At 52.4% G+C, this 18179-nt stretch overlaps 10 protein-coding genes across 10 annotated transcripts; 5 read left to right on the top strand and 5 right to left on the bottom strand.

The window, feature by feature from the left end:
- Positions 1–163: 163 nt before the first annotated feature.
- On the top strand, positions 164–558 carry J4E86_001306 (uncharacterized protein; the record flags this gene model as incomplete). Its single annotated transcript, XM_051441876.1, has 3 exons — positions 164–218; positions 275–399; positions 454–558. The coding sequence occupies 3 exons, from the start codon at positions 164–166 to the stop codon at positions 556–558; spliced, it is 285 nt and encodes a 94-aa protein (XP_051308047.1).
- A 252-nt stretch (positions 559–810) lies between these two features.
- Positions 811–2559, bottom strand: J4E86_001307 (uncharacterized protein; the record flags this gene model as incomplete). Its single annotated transcript, XM_051441877.1, has 2 exons — positions 811–1042; positions 1094–2559. 2 exons carry the CDS (start codon positions 2557–2559, stop codon positions 811–813), a joined length of 1698 nt encoding a protein of 565 aa, XP_051308048.1.
- Positions 2560–4462: 1903 nt separating this feature from the next.
- Positions 4463–5614, bottom strand: J4E86_001308 (uncharacterized protein; the record flags this gene model as incomplete). The annotated part of the gene is made up of 1 exon (XM_051441878.1): positions 4463–5614. The coding sequence occupies one exon, from the start codon at positions 5612–5614 to the stop codon at positions 4463–4465; it is 1152 nt and encodes a 383-aa protein (XP_051308049.1).
- A 318-nt stretch (positions 5615–5932) lies between these two features.
- On the top strand, positions 5933–7250 carry J4E86_001309 (uncharacterized protein; the record flags this gene model as incomplete). Its single annotated transcript, XM_051441879.1, has 2 exons — positions 5933–7030; positions 7188–7250. The coding sequence occupies 2 exons, from the start codon at positions 5933–5935 to the stop codon at positions 7248–7250; spliced, it is 1161 nt and encodes a 386-aa protein (XP_051308050.1).
- Positions 7251–7739: 489 nt separating this feature from the next.
- J4E86_001310 (uncharacterized protein) lies at positions 7740–8642 on the bottom strand (the record flags this gene model as incomplete). Its single annotated transcript, XM_051441880.1, has 2 exons — positions 7740–8173; positions 8258–8642. 2 exons carry the CDS (start codon positions 8640–8642, stop codon positions 7740–7742), a joined length of 819 nt encoding a protein of 272 aa, XP_051308051.1.
- A 570-nt stretch (positions 8643–9212) lies between these two features.
- On the bottom strand, positions 9213–10969 carry J4E86_001311 (uncharacterized protein; the record flags this gene model as incomplete). Its single annotated transcript, XM_051441881.1, has 4 exons — positions 9213–9697; positions 9998–10423; positions 10478–10541; positions 10862–10969. The coding sequence occupies 4 exons, from the start codon at positions 10967–10969 to the stop codon at positions 9213–9215; spliced, it is 1083 nt and encodes a 360-aa protein (XP_051308052.1).
- Positions 10970–11288: 319 nt separating this feature from the next.
- J4E86_001312 (uncharacterized protein) lies at positions 11289–12857 on the top strand (the record flags this gene model as incomplete). Its single annotated transcript, XM_051441882.1, has 5 exons — positions 11289–11319; positions 11373–11393; positions 11451–11539; positions 11585–11822; positions 11869–12857. The coding sequence occupies 5 exons, from the start codon at positions 11289–11291 to the stop codon at positions 12855–12857; spliced, it is 1368 nt and encodes a 455-aa protein (XP_051308053.1).
- A 170-nt stretch (positions 12858–13027) lies between these two features.
- Positions 13028–14111, bottom strand: J4E86_001313 (uncharacterized protein; the record flags this gene model as incomplete). The annotated part of the gene is made up of 3 exons (XM_051441883.1): positions 13028–13688; positions 13747–13912; positions 13964–14111. The coding sequence occupies 3 exons, from the start codon at positions 14109–14111 to the stop codon at positions 13028–13030; spliced, it is 975 nt and encodes a 324-aa protein (XP_051308054.1).
- A 527-nt stretch (positions 14112–14638) lies between these two features.
- Positions 14639–15698, top strand: J4E86_001314 (uncharacterized protein; the record flags this gene model as incomplete). Its single annotated transcript, XM_051441884.1, has 3 exons — positions 14639–14696; positions 14753–15188; positions 15242–15698. The coding sequence occupies 3 exons, from the start codon at positions 14639–14641 to the stop codon at positions 15696–15698; spliced, it is 951 nt and encodes a 316-aa protein (XP_051308055.1).
- Positions 15699–17053: 1355 nt separating this feature from the next.
- ARF6 (ADP-ribosylation factor, Arf Arf6) lies at positions 17054–17902 on the top strand (the record flags this gene model as incomplete). The annotated part of the gene is made up of 5 exons (XM_051441885.1): positions 17054–17147; positions 17194–17379; positions 17483–17629; positions 17682–17797; positions 17858–17902. The coding sequence occupies 5 exons, from the start codon at positions 17054–17056 to the stop codon at positions 17900–17902; spliced, it is 588 nt and encodes a 195-aa protein (XP_051308056.1).
- Between the last annotated feature and the right edge of the window lie 277 nt (positions 17903–18179).

An 18179-nucleotide genomic window follows, 5' to 3' on the forward strand; every position in this document is an offset into this window, starting at 1 on the left:
AGGCGCGTTGGAGTCCGCGTTCGCGACTGCCCTGCCAAGCGTCGGGGTCATCAGCTGCCTTTGCCGACACCAAGTGAACCTCACCAAGCTCGCCCGCCCAAGACCCTCCGCCCACCACCCCCCCGCGCGCCATTGACGATAAATAACCCCCTGGGCCGCCAGTATGACTGTCACAGAAACCATCAAGCATGCCGTCGGCCTTGACGGCGAGCCGAGGAGTACGCCGGCCCACGCATCCTACGCATTCAAGTAATAGAAACTGACGGGACCGCAGAGGCTACCCGCGAGGAAATGAGCGCCGCCAAACTACCGCTCCCCTACCGAGACTCATGCGCACATCTTCTTATCCCCTTGAACCGGTGTCGGTACGAGGAGTACTACCTACCATGGAAGTGCGAGGTACGCGAGAATGGATGAAGAAGGGCCAGAGTGGGCGGCTGACAAGAATTCCAGAACGAGAGGCATTCATACGAAAAGTGCCAGTACGACGAGTTCAAGGAGCGGGTCAAGAAGATGGACGAGCTGAGGGCGGCCAAGAACGGACAGCGAAGCAACTAAGGTGTTATGCGGGAATGGTCCATGAACGTGTCAGTCACGAGCGGAGCATGCTGCATGTATATATCAAAGCATCAAGAATCATGAAGACATCAAATCCATGTTTCGGGGCCAATTGGCATTCTGGACGAAAGGCATTGGAGCAAGAAACTACAGCTCTGATTTGAACCCCGTACTCGATCATTCTACGATTCATACTGAACGCTGAATCGCTATCTTGCAGAGATTCTACCTCTATGAACGCCTCTATCAAATCTACAACCTCGCCTTGGTATCTTCCAGCGCAGCCTTCTCCCTCAACTCCTTCCTCAGAATCTTGCCAGAAGGATTCTTCGGAATCGCGTCAATGAAATGCACACCACCTTCCAAGCGCTTATGTCTAGAAACACGCTCAGCCAGCCACTTCTTGATATTTTCAGCCGTCTCAGGCGTCGCCTTTTCGGGCGACTGAGGCATAATGTACGCGCGAGGCAGTTCATCGCCATTACTGACAAAAGTTAGCAGTTGATACAGACCGGATGTAATCGGGCAAACTTACGCTTTAACGCCAATAACAGCAGCGTCCTGCACATCTGGGTGGTCCAGCAGCAGCGCTTCCAACTCCGCCGGTGCAACCTGTAGACCCTTGACCTTAATCAATTCCTTCTTCCTATCAACTATGAAGAAGTGGTTCTGTTCATCCACGTAGGCCACGTCTCCCGTCTTCAACCACCCATCTTCTGTGAGAGTCTCCTTGGTCGCGTCGGGCTTGTTCCAGTACCCCTTCATGATGTTGGGTCCGCGAACCCAGATCTCGCCTCTCTCGCCTTGCGGCGCTTCGACCTTGCCGTCGTCATCTACGACGATCTTTGCTTCGCAGTTTGCTAGGACTTCGCCGACAGAGAAGCTGGATGAGTAGGCAGATGGCGGGAATGTGGTTGCTGCGCAGGTGACTTCCGTCATGCCGTAACCTTGCTTGACGTTGACTTGGCCGTTCGGCCATAGCCGCTCGAACTCCTCAATCACTTCCCGGCCTAGTGGGGCAGCGCCCGAAGACACGCCCGTCACGGAGCTCAAGTCGAATTTCTTCGTCGCGGGGTGCTTTGCCATGGCCACGATGACCGGGGGTACCAGAACCATATCCGTAATGCGGTACTTTGATACGTTCTGTAGCATCTCGACAAAGTCGAACTTGGGCATCATGTAAACCGGTACGCGTTGTTTTACCGCACCGAAACAGAAGATGGCTTGCGCCATAGCGTGATACATGGGCAGGAAGCAAAGGTACTTCTTCGTCTTCAGCTTCTCATGGTAGTCGGGGCTGGTGGTCTGGATGTGGATCTGTTGGCTGCAGTTTGCGACATAGTTTCTGTGCGTTATCATAACACCCTTTGCAACACCAGTCGTTCCCGAGGAGTAGTTGAGCGCAACTATGCGATCGAGCTCTTCAGGTGTCTTCAAGTCGGGCCATGAATATGCGTCGCCGCATTCTGGCGTGTCGAGCAGTTCAGTCCAGTGGCGGACATTTCCGAGCTCCGTCTTCTTCTCCACTTTACGGCCCTCGAACGTGGCAACACCATCGTCGAAGACAAAGATGCGCTCAGGACCCATGCCAATCTCTTTCGCAGCTGCGATTCCTGTGTCCAAACTGCCCTCTGCGCATACCATGAAGCGCGCTCCGCTGTCTTTCAATTGGTACGCTAGCTCTCGGGCAATGTAAGTGGGATTTGCGCCGGTAAAGACACCCTCTGCCATGACGATACCCATCACTACTGCTGGGAAGAAGAGCGTATTTCCCGAGTAGAGCAACACGCGATCTCCTGGTTCGAGGCCTGCGCGCTGCAGACCCGAAGCGAAGCGTTTCGCATAGAGACGAAGATCGTGTAACGAGATGTTGTACTTTTCGGGTTCGCTTGCCGAAAGATAAAACGGTTCCTTTGGTAGTTCTACGGTAGGCGAATCGAATATGTACGTTGGTAGTGAGACCTGGGGTATGGGGAACGAATACCGGGATTTGATCACCATGGTGGCGGTTCAATGTGCTGGCTGAGCAAACGTCGTAAAGATGTCGAGGAGGAGAATCAACTTGTAATGACGGGGTCCACTCTTATCACTCTTGGTTCTTGGCCCACTATTGGTATCCACGATGCGCTCCGTGCCGTTGCCCTTGTTGATGGCTTGCAAAGTCAGACGCCCGGCGATATAGGCGTCAGCGAAATCCTACTCGGCATCCATCAGCGACCACTCAATCAAGTACACGTACACACAGGAATAGTAACTTACGTTCTACCGATTCCTTCCTCTGCTTAGTGATCCAAATGTCTGAAATATAACAACGACACTTTTCGAGATGGGAAGTCGCGATACATGCATGGTGTGACCCAGCGCACCCATCCACCGGTTCTACTCTACCCCGAGGCATCTCTGCTGACGCCGCTGCATAAACGGGGTGACTAGTCCAAGACAGCACGTCGGGTAGCTCGATTGCGTTAGAAGTGGACTCGGACGGGGGACGGAAGTGAAAGTGGTGAGGTGCGATAAGCGGGGGATTGCTAGTTGTGCCGAGGTAGAAGTCTGGGGTAAGGACGGGGGTTAGCGAGCGGACGTCTGGGCATGCGAGATGGGATTGTTCGTCCGTTATTCTAATCATTGCTTATTCAAAAAACTCCTATTTTTATTCATGTCAGGTTCTATACCTGGGTACAAAAATCCATCAAGAAAGTCATGTTCAGAGTCACGTCTCAAATCAGCATTTAGTGCGCCATGTCAACAGACCATCTCAAGTCATATCGATCGACATCGCAATTTTCTTTTCAAATCCAGCAAAACCATGACCAGGTAGAAATCGTGTTTTTAGACGGACATCCCATGTGAGGGTAGTCATTTTTGGTCAGACCATGTCTGAGTGATGAGGAAAGAAGAAGTCGGGGGGAGTGGAGAGGTACTTATACATCTGAGATGGCGCTAGAGGGGGAATACATGGGACGAAGTATTCATCAGCGTGACGTCCAACATGCGCTGTCGGCGTGAAAATCGTTCGTCATGACGCTATCACCTCTGTCAAAACAACATGTCGTCACGACGAGGCAGCGCGAACGTCAGGCGCCACGAACCTCAAACGATCGTAGCCAACAAATCAATTGATGCCCCTCCACTCGAACGGACAAACAGCGTTTGTAGTCTGCAAACCAACCTATCACCCGGCAGTCTGACGTCCAAACATCCTCGAAGCACGTCAACCCTGTGGCTGCCAGCGCCAAAATATCGCCATACTACCCACCATGTCATATCCGTCAACATCCCTCACAATCCCAATTACAACTCCAGAAAGCAGTTTGATCCGTCGCGCCCGGTGCCCATATATCTCGGCAAAACTTTTTCGGCCGCCCCCTAACACTATTCGGCCGCCCCCTAAAAAAGTAGTTTTCTTAATATAACTTCTTTTTATTTAGAGATATATACTAACTTTCTATATATTAAATATTTAGAATTTAAAGCTCTATAAGTCTCTAATATAAAGTTAAGCTTTATATCTTAAGATAAAGAAGTTGCTCTATATTTATATAGAAAAAGCTTTATTTTCTAAATAACTTCTTAAATTTAAGATACAAAGCTTAACTCTATATTAGAGATTTATAGAACTTTAGATTCTAAATATCTTATATATAGAAAGTTAGTATATATCTCTAAAAACAAAGAAGTTATATAGAAAGAAGATACTTTTTCTCTTTTTCTACTTAAAAAGTCTATCTTTTCTTAGCTATAACTTTTTTATTCTTAGATATAAAGACTAACTTTCTTAATGTAAAGTATATAAAATTAATAGTTCTATAAGTTTGTAGTAGAAAGTTAAGCTTTATCTCTTAAGATAGAGAAGTTATAAAGGGGGCGGCCGAATAGTGCTAGGGGGCGGCCGAAAAAGTTTTGCCTATATCTCCACCGAGGCCACATTAAGTACCTCAAGGACGTTGACTCGATCTCGCCGAAGTCTCTCGCGGGTTTGTAGGAAACGCTGCTGAGCGCTTTGGTTTTGTTGGCGGACATCATTTATCATCCCGGCTGCAAATATGTCGTCTGATGATGTATGTGAAAACGTGGGTGAACTTGCAGGTGACGGCGCTGATTGGGTCTCTCGGCGCCAGTCTTCAACCATCAATGTCGTATCCGGGCTTGGTGGTGGTAGACTCTGAGTTGATCGCTGTGGTGGTGTAGCCCTCGGAGGACTTGGAGATTGTTCCATCGGACGATAATCTCGAGATGTAGGCGTCCACGGCCTTCCAACATCTGGGCCGAAAATCTCGTTCATAGATCCTCTTAACGGCTGCGGGTTTGGTCGTTCAGGTTCCTCTTTACTTCCTTCATCGTCCTCCTCATCCTCGTCCATTACCGAAACACGTTCCTCGAGCTCGCGTTCGTCATCCGAACACTGGAACTGTTCGTCGAACATATCCTGCATGACCTCCAACGCACCCATGAAGATACGACCGGACCAAGTCTCCAACATATTAGCATGTCTGAGTTGGTCCTCCACACGCCGAGCAACCTCAAGCTCCAACCATGCGGATTCAGCCGCAGCGTGCATCTCACAAATCATAACCCATTGAAGCCCCGCCTGCATCCGCGATGCGCATACACGTTTTGGAATCCCGACATAGCATTCCGCACCAGTTCCATGGAGTCTGCGTTGCTCGTCGAAAAGGTTGTCGGTGATCGTCAATAGCTCGGTATAGCGCTTGGTGTCAAAAGACGCATCACAGTCGTAATACGTCTCCTTTTCTTTCCGCGCCAGCGCTTCCCTTGCCGGTGGTAGCAAGTTTAGCTCGAAGAGCTCTTGTCGACAGCTCGGGCACTTGTTGCGGTTCTCGGTGTAACCTTCCGTCATGTCTCGTAGACAGTGGAAGTGCAGTGTGTGTTGACAGGGGAGTTGAGCGAGGCGGGTACTCGGATCTTGGGAGTCTACTTGCAGGAGCTCCAGACAGATGGCGCAGTTGGTGTCATCGGTGACCCCAAAGTCTTGTGCTTGTTGACGGATTCGCTCGTCGAGGAACTGCTCGAGGCTGGGGAGGCTGTTGGGCGCCATATCAGCGGAGGATGTGCGAGCTGGTTGAGTGTGTTGTGCGAATGTGTTCTTAATATGAATTGCAGCCGTGGGTGATTCCGCTTCTGGTGCTTTATATATGGCCATGTGATTGCCTTCATAGTGAATGGCTATAGGTAGCAGTACATGTGGTGTACTTAGTTGTGGCGATGCGCGCAGTGAATTATCCTACCCGCAACATGTACTGAGCATCGCTTTCCCTGTGGGAAAGACCCGATGAACCCCAAGGAGTCTGTATATAAGCTTCCACTCGTTTGCTCCCAACTGTCAAGCAAGCCACACCCCTAACTCAACTCAACCATGTCGATGCAAACTACCGCTCCAGTTCCTGACCAGCAAGATGGTGTCATGCCAGACTTGCCCGCAATGGGGCAATTCATAGCTACCATGGATGGGTCCGTTCAGTACTCCGAGCAGCTTCCCGAGTCCTGCAGTATATGTTGGGAAGACTTCAACTGGGACAATGGCGTTGCAGTGCGCCTTCCATGCGGCCACATCTTCCACAATGAATGTTGTCTCCACTGGATGAAATCAGCCAGTGAGAACCGCAACGCCTGTCCCATGTGCCGGACGGTCTTCTGTCTCCTTAATGCTCTGACACCCGAACAAATGCGCAATAACGAAGAAGAGCACAACGAGGGTGTATACAACCGCGAGGCTTACTACTGGCTTATGGCTTACGCTGACTCATTGTACGATGGAGAAATCCGGAGTGGTCACCCAGATCTCGTGTACATGCTATGCGAAGTGAGGAGAGGATGGCATCTTGAACATCATCACCAAGCGCACGAGTTCATATGCGACTGGCATGAAGAGATCGGGGACAACTGGCTTGAGCTTATCGTAGCGAATCATATCCGGAACAGGCTCAGCGAGGACGGTCTTGCTGACTCTTGGGCAAGCCAGGAGCTTGAGACGAGACGCATTGGGCTAGTGAACTGTGTGAACTGGATGACTAGGGGTGCCAACATGAATGGCGAGGTCTGGGTCCCGCAGAATATGCAAGAATTCGAAGCGAGGGCCGCGGAGAATGCAGTAGACAATGAGGATCACCAGCAAGAGCAACACGACGACGACCGTCAGACTGACGAAGATTCAGGGGACTACGAGGGGTGGGCATCTGCTCATACCCACGAGCACGGAGAAGGTTCAGAGGAAGGCGAAATCCTCGAGGACGCAACCAGTCAAGACCCCTCTGAACTTCCCCATCCCGAAAGCTTCGTACTTTCCGATCCTGAACCAAGTCCAATGAACAGCGGTACAATCGAGCAAGCTATCATAGCACGCAACGATGCTATCCATCAACGTTTCCGGGAAGAACTAAACGCAGAGATTGTCGTAGGCGCGTTGCACGAATTACACGATTTCAGGCACACTGAAACACCACCCCATGGAGAAGTACAGCGCCGTGGTTCCCGCTCCCAATCTCCATCCCCATCTTCACCATCTCCACCCTCATCATCTCCATCAACAGACTCTCTCTTTCCCCTCCCCTCACCCGCCTCACTAGCCGACCTCCCTCCCCCACACCCCACAGTCTCGCAACAAGATGTAGCCGACACGCGCTCCTGGCTTCGAGCAGAGGGCCACACCATCCTTTGCGAGATGCACAACGTAGCCTCGGTTGTGTATCAAGGCGATGGTACCTATGACGTGCATGGTTTTGAAGGAGATGATATGGGGGTTGTGAGGGATGCGGATGCGTATCATGTCGTGGGGTGGATTGCGATTTTCTATCGTTATGGAGGAGGTAGTGGAGATTTCGATGGCTCTAGGGGACGGGTGCTGCGTGGTGTATAGTGGGGGATGTATTTAGTTCCCGCGTACGACATGGGAGCGGTTTCAAATGGAAGATTCGGTGAACGTTACTACTTTCGTAATGGAATGTATCCAGAACTTTGGTTGCTTGAAAGTGACGTGGGAGCTTGCAACTGAGTACGTTTGACGTTCATGTGTTCCAGTGTCGTCCAATTGGTGAAAGAATACGCCAGCCGTGGGTATGCCCCTCCTAAAGCGTGACCGACTTGTGATGTCCCCAAACGCCAACGCTATGCATAACAAAAATGCGTGAAAGATATACCTCCTATGACATCTCACAGGAGCCCAACTATGCCTTGTCCTCGCCCTCATCATCACTACTTTCCCTCTCTTCCCATCCCACCATCCGTCTCAACACGCGATTCTCTTCTCCCAACTCTTTACATCTGCCCCTCAATCCTTGTTCGACTTCGCTCTGGCATCTTAATGCGCTCCTTGCGTTCTCCGCGACGCGACTCAACCCGGCCTGCCAGTCTGCATGCTCTAGCCGCAATGCCATAGACGTTGAGCGTTCCTGGTCTAGAAGCCCTTGGTAGTGCTTGTGAAGAGCAAGCATGGCTGAGGTTTGCGAATATGCGTACGGACGAAGTTTATCGAGGAGAAGAGTCAAAGCGGATTCGTAGTCGGTGAGGAGGGCGGAGAGGGACGTGTTGGTTGAGGTTAGGGATGCGATGGTTGTTTGCGCGCTCGAGAGCTGTGATTGTAGATGTGCTACTGTCGCTGCTGTAATATGTGTTAGTATGTGTTCATCCGAGTCCAGACGGGTGGTATCGCCGTCCAAACCCTCTCAATACAGACTCCACATACCATTGATCTCTCCATTAACCTCCCTCATGCCCATTCCACTCGCACTTCTCGGATTGAGCCCACCGACCTCGCCTCCCTCTTCTTGTGCAGCCCTCCCTTGTATCGCAGCGACACCCTCTACGATGCCCCTCGTTTGGGCCTTGTTCTCCTCTAGCAATTGACTCAGCTGCTGCACCACCGCCCACAGATGGTTCATGTCCGTCTGCTGGCCGCCGCTGGGTAGGCCATTAACCATTGGAACGCCGTTTTGGCCGCCGCCGTTAACTTGCGATCCTGCAATACTGCCAGCTTGTGAATGTGAGGGAGAGGGCGGAGGGCGGTTTTGATTGTGCTGTTGCTGGGCTTGTTGTTGTTGGGAGGACTCGAGGAAGGAGAAGTTGTTCATGGCGACAATAGTGTGGGTGGGTGGTGGAGATTAGGTAGCTGCGGATATTGGTGGAGTTGGCGTGCGGCGCGGGCTTGATGGCTTCGGTAGTCGGGCTTGTGATTGGATTGGAAGTCTGATGGTGGGATCGTAGGCGCCTACCAAGATCTTCTCAGTGACGCGACACTGGATCGGGCTATAGAATGCTTTTCTGCGTCTTGTGCGGGGTCAGGTTGGTTCGCGTTGCGGAGTCTTGAGGCTTGTTGGCGATGCGCTCTGGGACATGTCCAGATGGCGCTTGCTTGCTTTGGTGCTAGCGGCTTGGCCACACTCTACGGCTTGACTAGACAGCGAACCATTGCAGATGGGTATGACTTTTTAGTGATAAGGTATCGATAGTACTAAGTAAAGAAAGCGTGACTAGAGTATGCGAGGGTAAAAAGCAAAAATATACCACAAGAGGTATCCGCAGCCAACCCATGCCAAAGAACAACCTCCCCCAATGGTATCCAACACTCCACAATAAGACTCGATGCGAGCCTGCTATGACCGGAAGTCCATCCCTCCCTGGGGAGCCGAAGTGCTACTCACTCATCTATCAGGCAGCACATACCTCCTTTCTACACTCATCTCGCGATCTGCCTCATCTTCACCTTCAAACCTCAACCTAACGAGATTGTCCACACCATCTCCTTCTTTGCCACCATCTTCTTTCTTGACCTTACCATCACTCTGCTTCCAGACAGCCACCACTTCCGCTTTGTAGAAAGTAGTGGTACCTGGGTAGAGAGCGAGAACATTCTTGCCTTTGCTAAGGTCTGGTAATGTGGTGTTTGATGAGGGTGGTGGGATGGGTATCAGGTGGTTAACGGAAGCGCGATAGGGTACTGATGGTGTTGGAGGGTCTGGATCAGCATCGATGATCTCGTACCGACGTTGCTTTCCTTCGCCGATAACGGATGTCACGCGGCATAAGATGCCCTCGCCCTCGAACGACATGGAGGACGCCGAAGAGCGATTCTTCGCGTTGTTTCGGTAGAGGACCTCTGTCTGTGGCGAAAGACGTGGTCGGATTTCTGTAGTAATGTCGTCAGCTGACGTGGTGTCTGAAGAGACATGGGACGATGTGTAAAAAGGGCGCTGTGATAGAAGAGATGGTACATGGTGGCATGAGCACATGAAAAGAAGTATGAGATCAGATGAGGTGAGATTATGAGCTTGCCTATCCGACTACAAACCTCGAACAAGCCGAAAGGAAATATGCCAGTGGGTATCGTCTGCCGTCTAAGGTGAACGCCGATAGCAAGGTACAGCTCAACGCTTGGTCTTGTACTTGATTGTGGGCTTGGTTTTGGAAGAAGGAAGAACCATCTTACCCTTACCCGAGTCGTCTTCGTCCATCTTCACACTGCCCTCTCTCGCAACAGGCACCGATCCTGCTCTGCTACTGCCCGACTTGGCTACCAGTCGATCTTTCTGACTGCTGATAACGACTTTTGGGCTGGGACCTCCAGGACTGTCCGCAGCCATGCTGTCGCGGTCGTCAATGTTGTCGTTGTGCTTTCGCTTGCCTTGGCGGTCGCGTCCAGACTTTCCGTGCCCAACGCTGGTGGCTCGTGATGCTGAGGTCGGGGCCTCTTCCGACTGACGGAGGGCAGCCAGGAGTTCTATCTGGGTGGAGACATCATTGCCGCCTTCGACCTGCTGGAGAAGGGTCTGTGCCTCGTTTAGATTACGTATGTTGTCGCGCAGAAGGTCTTCAAGCTCGTCATCAATACGGGCTGAGGTTTCCTCGCCGCGGTCTAGCCGGGTTAGCACAGTGGGACGAATATGTAGTAGTCAGTTGGGCAACGAACGCTGACGAGCAGACTGTTCTGCGACGAGGGCGGTGATTTTCTCTTGCAAGGCATCCGACTCTTTCTGCGGCATGTCAGCAAGGGAGCGGATTCATGTGTAGATAATTTAGATAATGCATGCGACAAGGCACGGTCTGTGTAATACCATTCATTTGTCGACGCGTCTGGCATCTGTCTTGATCTGTTCCCAGAGTTGCCGCTGCTCCTCTGTATCTTCTTGGTCATAGTAATATGGTTTTCTTCCATATTTGTTTCGGTTATGGCCCAAGTAGCCGTCAGAATCGCGAAGATCACGCGGTACTTCGCTCATGGTGAGGAATGCTGGCGATAGATATGGAGATGCAGACTGTAATGCTGGTGTTAATGAAGAAAGTATATTCGTACCATGAGTTGATCAACGCGACGTCCGTCAGCTTTGATCGAGTTCCAGAGGGCTCTTTCCTCGTCGAACTCCTCCTTCAACTGACCACGGGGCCTGCTGCGGGCTGCCATGTTGAGGAAGTTGTGGCCCGTCAACTCCCCAGCTCTTTTCGTGTTACCTAAGGCGCTGCAGGTAGTTCATGTGGTGGTGTGGAAGCGACAGACTGAGGTGGAGGAAGGGAAGTAGCTGCAGATGATCAACGTCGGGGCATGTAGTCGGCGGGATGCAGGGTAGGGTACGCTAGTCATGGGAGAGGGGATGAGCCTAAACCAACGGCAGGGTGACGATTGTGCGGGACCAAACAAGTGGACCCCGCCCAGAGCTCCTCCGCCAATTCGCGGCATCGCAATACATACGCAACCTCCACACTCGACCGAAACCATATTCAAGATGCGGAACCCTCTTATCAGACTAGAATGCGGTAGGTCGAGATAGTGAAATTGATTTGAGCCAGCATTGGCTAACTAAATCCAGGTGTTAACAGCTACGACTGGGGTGCGTGCCCCGCGTCATCACTCACCTTCGCCCCAGCAGTATGCTGAACCAACCCAGGCAAAGTCGGCAAAGAGTCTGCAGCCGCCAAATTTCACGCTGCAAATGCTTCAGACTTCTCGATCGAAGAGGAGAAGCCATATGCCGAGGTATGAAATTCCGGCCTGCGATTGACGCGTCGTTGACACGGTTAGCTATGGATGGGCACACACCCGTCGCTCCCCTCGAAAGACAAGGAAACTCAGCGAACGCTGCTCGACCTCTTCGAAGAAAACCAAGCCCTGTTATCAACAGATATTGCCGAGCGCTATGAGAACAAGCTTCCCTTCCTGTTCAAGGTCCTCTCCATCAACAAGGCCCTGAGCATCCAGGCACACCCGAACAAGAAGCTTGCCGAACAGTTGCATGCAAGCGACCCCAAGAACTACCCAGGTCAGTATAATTACGGAAATTTCCACAGAAATACTGACCTCACTAGATGACAACCACAAGCCCGAAATGACCATTGCGGTCACTCCCTTCGACGGCCTCTGCGGCTTCCGACCCCTCGCCGAAATCGCCCATTTCCTCAAGACCGTTCCTTCATTGCGAAAGTTAGTAGGCGAAGAAGAGGCAAAGAAGTTTGAAGACACCATCAGTGGCAAAGAGACATCGGACAAGGAAGAGGATATGCAGGAGAACAAAAAAGCTCTGCAATCTGCCTTTACAAAGCTCATGAACACGGACAAGGACGCACTATCATCTGCCAGTGAAGAGCTTGTCAAGGCAGCGGAGTCTGAGGGGGACAAGTTCGCGGACGGCGGCCCACCCTCCAACGACGGCAAAGAGCTCGCAGACCTTGTCGTACGCCTAAACTCCCAATTCCCCGGTGACATTGGCCTCTTCGTCCAGTTCTTCCTCAACTACGTTAAGCTCGACATCGGCGAGGCCATGTTCCTCAAGGCTGATGACATTCACGCCTACCTCTCCGGCGACATCATCGAGTGCATGGCGAGCTCTGACAACGTTGTCCGCGCAGGCTTCACACCCAAGTTCAAGGACGTGGACAACCTGACAAAGATGTTGACATACAGCTATGCGCCGATCAGCGAGCAAAAGATGGAGCCTAGGGACTACTCGCAGGTCAGGTTGAACGCACCGGCGTATAGCTCCAACAGCAGCAACAAGCTGTACAACCCACCGATTCCCGAGTTCGCCGTAGTACGGACTGCCCTCAACCGTGTTGGAGGAAAGGCTACGTTTGATCCGATTGATGGGCCCAGCATCATCCTCTGCACAAAGGGCAAGGGAACGATTAGCGTGGGACCAAAGGAGGAGGAGATCAAGGAGGGCTACGTCTACTTTGTTGGTGCCACAGCTGAGGTCGTCATCAAGAGCGATATCGATGCCGAGGACGAGGAGGGCGCAGAGGGTCTGGTAACATTCAAGGCGTTCTGCGAGCTTGAGGACGGCAAGGGCAAGTTATGAGGTATGATTTATGTGCCAAGAGGCTACGAAACCAGCATGATGATCTGACGACAAGAGAAACGTCTTCTTGCTATTTGTATTTAAGTAGATAATACGTCTATCATCTATGAGTGGTATCACAATGCTATGAGTCGCTAAGTCTAGAACAACAAGGGGAGTGAAGTGTCGCCTTACTCCGGCAAACTCCTCATGACACCTTCAAATGCTACCAATGCCATCGCATTCGCCGGGAACGCTCTCAGGAAGCACGGCACGAAACCCCGCCAGTACCCTTTCCAGCCTTGCTCCCTATACACCGCTTTCGCAGCATCTCTCCACCTCGGAAACCTTCTTTGTGCCAGCGGATCCGTCATGATACGCTGCTTAATCACATCACTCGGGTAGCTCGTCAACCAAAAGACCTGCGCCGACAGACCTCCCGCCCAGAAATTGACAGCCGGAGCAGACAGTGAAGTCCGCTGTTGCAACTGCCGCGTAAAAAGGTCATAGGTCCCCCACCAGAAGCAGAAGAATGTGCGGAAGAGCAGTGTAGCGCTGAGACCATGGTACACACCCCTCATTCCATGACCAGTGTATATCTTCTTGAGGCAGTCGATTGGTCCGGAATATAGACGCGACTTCTTATCCGCGGCGTACTGGACTTGCAGACGTGCCTTGATGTGTTCGACGGGCGCGGCGATGAAGGAAACTGTCCATCCTGCCATTGTGCCTGCTAACGCGTGGCCGTATACGGGCAGTTTACGCTGTTGTTCGCCGAATTGGAGATGTGAGGGGGGGTTGAAGACGCGGTCGTTGAGGACGCGGCGGTAGACGCTTAGGGAGCCTAGCATACTTTGTGGTGTTAGTATACGGAATATGAGGGGGTGCTTGGGACTATGTGTCTGCGTACATGGAGTCCATAAACATCCATCCTACAAGCGGTGGTGTAGCGCCCTTGTACAACCCCGCGAAGCCTTCTTTGCGGAGTGTCTGCATCAGACAATCTACCGGACCGCGGAAATGGCTTTTCTCGGTCGTCTGGAGGCGGACTTTCACCGTGTCGAAGGGGTGACCGACTATCTTTGTTAGCTATGTTCAATGTATGTGCTGGGGGACTGATTATTTACCAGATAACTTCGCAATGCCGCTGAACACCCCAGCGACAAAGCCGCGGTAGTGCTTGGGAGACTTCTTCGGCTCATCAGAGGTAGCTATCAGCGCGGTGGCCGCCGGCTTTGAGTCGCTAGTTTTCAGGTTCAGGGCTGAGGTAGCCATTGTCGCGTCGCTGTTCTCCGGTACAATATCGGAATCATGCCTCCCGTCCAAGAAAAAGCACAAAAGGCATGCAACACGTCAAAAGATCACGAAGAAACGAAGGTAGGGAGAAGCAGGGCCGTCGAACAACTCAACCCATTATTCTCGGTGGAACTGTCAGCAGCGGTCAGTACAGTAGGCAACTTGCAGGTTCCGCATATCGGAAACGTACAAGCGCCCGCGATGTGGTGACGATGTCGACAGGGCCGAGAGATCGGTGTGTTCGGACCCCCGAAAGTCGCGTTTTAGTGCCTTCCAAGCCAGGGCTGGACCCTTGAGATTGGCTTGCCAGATTGGTACGATGGTTCCTTCATAGACCTTAGCGGCTGCCCCTCCATATGCACTTGCGATCGTGTGCGACCGAGGATGGCGCGGTTTGATCTTTCTGTTGCTAATCAACTACTAACGTTGCTTTCACTAACTACTCTGTATACCTTCTGATAACTTTGCTGGCGCGCGCGCATTCGATACACGTGTTCTAGGTAACTATGTCGGCGACTACGAGTGCGACGACGGCGCCCGCTGCGGGTGTAGAGTCGAAGAAAGGTATGTTGGATGTTTGGCGGGGCGCGTTTGGAAGAGCTGTACTGACATCGGCGCAGTATGGACGACTCTCATCACCAACACGGCATACCTCACCGGCCTCCTTACCCTCGACTACTCGCTCAAGAAGCACGGCACAAAGTACCCGCTCATCGCTCTGTACACGGATACCTTCCCCGAAGAAGGCCACAAGGCGCTCGATGAGCGCGGCATACCGAAGCAACATGTCAAGTACCTGTTGCCGGTCAAGTCCAAGGACTTCACCGCGGACCCGCGCTTCTACGATTGCTGGAGCAAGCTTACGCCCTTCTCACTCGAGGAATATGACAGGGTGGTACAGCTGGACAGCGACATGTTGGTCTTGCAAAACATGGACGAGCTCATGGACTTGAAGCTGGACGCACCGAGTACAGGCGGCAAGGGTGACAGAGTGTTTGCAGCGAGCCACGCATGCGTGTGCAATCCGCTCAAAAAGCCGCACTACCCCAAGGACTGGTATGTTTCCCCCCTCAAATATGCATATGATATGTAGACTAACACAACTCCAGGATACCAGAGAACTGCGCCTTCACAACCCAACACGCCGACCCCACCACCGCCCAACACACCGGCGCCCCCTCAACCGCCGGCCTCCGCATGCCCAACGGCGGCCTCCAAGTCGTAAACCCCTCGCTCGCAACCTACAACCTGATCCTCGAGCAGCTCTCCAACGAGGCATCTGGCGACTACGACTTCGCTGACCAATCGCTGCTGGGCGATTTGTTCAACGGTCGCTGGGTCACGCTGCCGTATACCTACAATGCGCTCAAGACGTTGAGGAATAAGGACGTGCATGATGTGATCTGGAGGGACGAGAATGTTAAGAATATACACTATATTCTTAGTCCGAAGCCCTGGGAAGAGGAGGATGGGAAGTCAACGTGGGAGACGCATCAGTGGTGGTGGGATGTTAATAATGAGAGGAGGAAAGAGGAGAAGAGTAGGGGTATTGACGATGGATTCTGAGCTCTCACGATGTAGTGGGGTCGTTGCATAGTGGTCGGCGTGGAGGTGTAGAGTAGTACGAGAAACTTGGGCGAGCATCTTACGAGACGCCCTGGAGGCGTTGCATAGTGGTGGGGTAGGGAGAATAATGCCCTGCATAAAAAGTATTTGCCAACCGTGAAGGAAGAACACATTCCATCCAATGAAGACTGCGTTCCGATTATTGAACAGCCCACGTTACTGCCTACGAACACCTTCCTTTTCGGTAGCACGGCTTTCTACACGATGTTTTTCAAGTTTCCTTTAGGCTTGGCGCCAGGGTTCCTCCCCGATTCAGTAATCCCTCAAGCTCGGTAGTTATGCTTCTTTCAACACATGGTCCGCACGGTGTACCACGTCATGGTGGACAGTACTAACCCTGCATGGCCAGTGTACAGGCCTTGTGAAGAACTATTCGTAACGCGGACCAACATTTGACTATAGCAGTCATGCTCGGGCAGTTGGAGGGACGATTCGAGCAACAAGTCGCAGAAAACTTCTTGCATCGGCTTATTTCGCCCGAGACATCAGGCCTCGACGATATTTGAGCCGACTATAGCAGAGACTAAATCCCGAAGGAGGGCTAGCCAAACGGGAAGATCGGAATACGTCACGGTAACGCCGTGTGTACAGGCAAGATGCAGTGAGTGAACTGCTGCCAGTTCCCACGCGAACAGCGCAGACCCCACAGCTTCATCAATCTCAGGAGTAGCGCCGCGTACCTGCGTTTGCCGGCATTCGGTGAATCGAACGGCGGCGGCAAAGTCACACGGCAGGAAAGGCTGCTGGAAACTATATGGCTAGCTGCAGCTATCGTGCAGCCAACGCGCATGCAGATGCAGCGAGTAACGCATGCGGAGACCCTTTGCTTCATCTTAGCCAAGATTCGCAATCAAAGGGCGTCGTCGAGCTGTGAGCCCCTTTTCGCCGACTGAGGCAAAAGCAGGAGAGGCGGTGATGGAGGTGTGTGGTTGGCGTGTAGGATGAACCCGTCACGATCAAGCCGTTGGGCGGAGCACAGACGTTTGGCAGCTGCGATCTGCAACGCGCCTGCTGCGGTTTCACTCCTGAGCAGCGTGAAACCTCATTTCGTGAACAGCGCCAGCGCCCACGCGAGACCCTGTCCCGAGTCGCTACACATTTGCATCTCCTGTGCCGTCTACATCTTGACGTCTTCTCCCACACACGACCACCATTGAATCTCACCGACACGCCTTATCACGCCCGACCGCCTGCCGTCTACCGTCCTCCGTCGCGCGCACTAGCTATAGCTCGCTTTCGCCGATATACCGCCCACTCGACACCACCACCAAGTCCATAACGCGTAAATCAGCACCATGGGGGGTTCAATATCCAAGATGATGGCCAAGGTCTTTGGCTCCAAGGAGATGCGCCTGCTGATGCTGGGCCTCGACGCCGCCGGAAAGACCAGTACGCACCACCATCACACCACATACGCTGTCGCTAACTCTCCCAGCCATCCTCTACAAACTCAAGCTCGACCAGGACGTCACCACGATCCCCACCGTCGGCTTCAACGTCGAGACCGTCACATACAAGAACACCAAATTCAACGTCTGGGACGTCGGCGGCCAGGACAAGATCCGTCCGCTCTGGAGACACTACTTCTCTGGTATGTTGGGCCGTGGAGGCACGGTTCCGGGTAGGCGAGTCGACATGCACGCGACTGCATGCGCATGGCTCCTACCTTACCCGGTCTCCTATGAGATCTATCAATTGAACGACGTGGCTAATCGCAATCACAGGCACCCAAGGTCTCATCTTCGTCATCGACTCCAACGACCGCACCCGTATCGACGAGGCCAAGCAGGAACTCACAAGGATTATCCAGGACCGAGAAATGAAGGATGCGCTGTTGCTGGTGTTTGCGAACAAGCAGGATCTCAGCGGAGGTGCGTAGTCAATAATGTACAATGTGAGGGATATCGGGCTGACACGATATAGCTATGCGACCAAAGGAAGTCTCGGACCGTCTGCAATTAGACAAGATCGCCAAAGACCACGTATGGAAGGTGGAGCCTAGTTGCGCGACAACAGGAGAGGGTATCTTTGAGGGATTGGTACGTTTCGATCTCCCCAGCAATAACCATTTGCGCCTTCATTAACTAACACCTCCACAGGCCTGGCTCTCCAACAACGTCAAGCTACCGCCCGGCGCCAAATAAACGTCTTCCTACCCACCGCGATCCGCGCATCCCCGTCCCTCTCTCACACACTGTCCGCGATACCTGAACGACTTGCATGCTCTTCCCTGCATATACCCGGTTTTGTCCTCTTTACTTAATGTCGCACTTACTCTTATCGTCTTGTAATCTTCTTAATTGGGACTTGTACATTAGATATGTACAAATCTTTTTTTGTCTTGTGTGTAGATCTTTTTCCTGTTGTGGTCCGAAGATGGGTGCCTGGCTGGGCTGACTGGTTGGTTGGCTGGTTGGGCTG

The sequence above is a fragment of the Alternaria arbusti genome, assembly GCF_024043155.1.
Source record: "Alternaria arbusti strain BMP 1465 chromosome Unknown scaffold_1, whole genome shotgun sequence".
Classification (NCBI taxonomy): domain Eukaryota; kingdom Fungi; phylum Ascomycota; class Dothideomycetes; order Pleosporales; family Pleosporaceae; genus Alternaria; species Alternaria arbusti.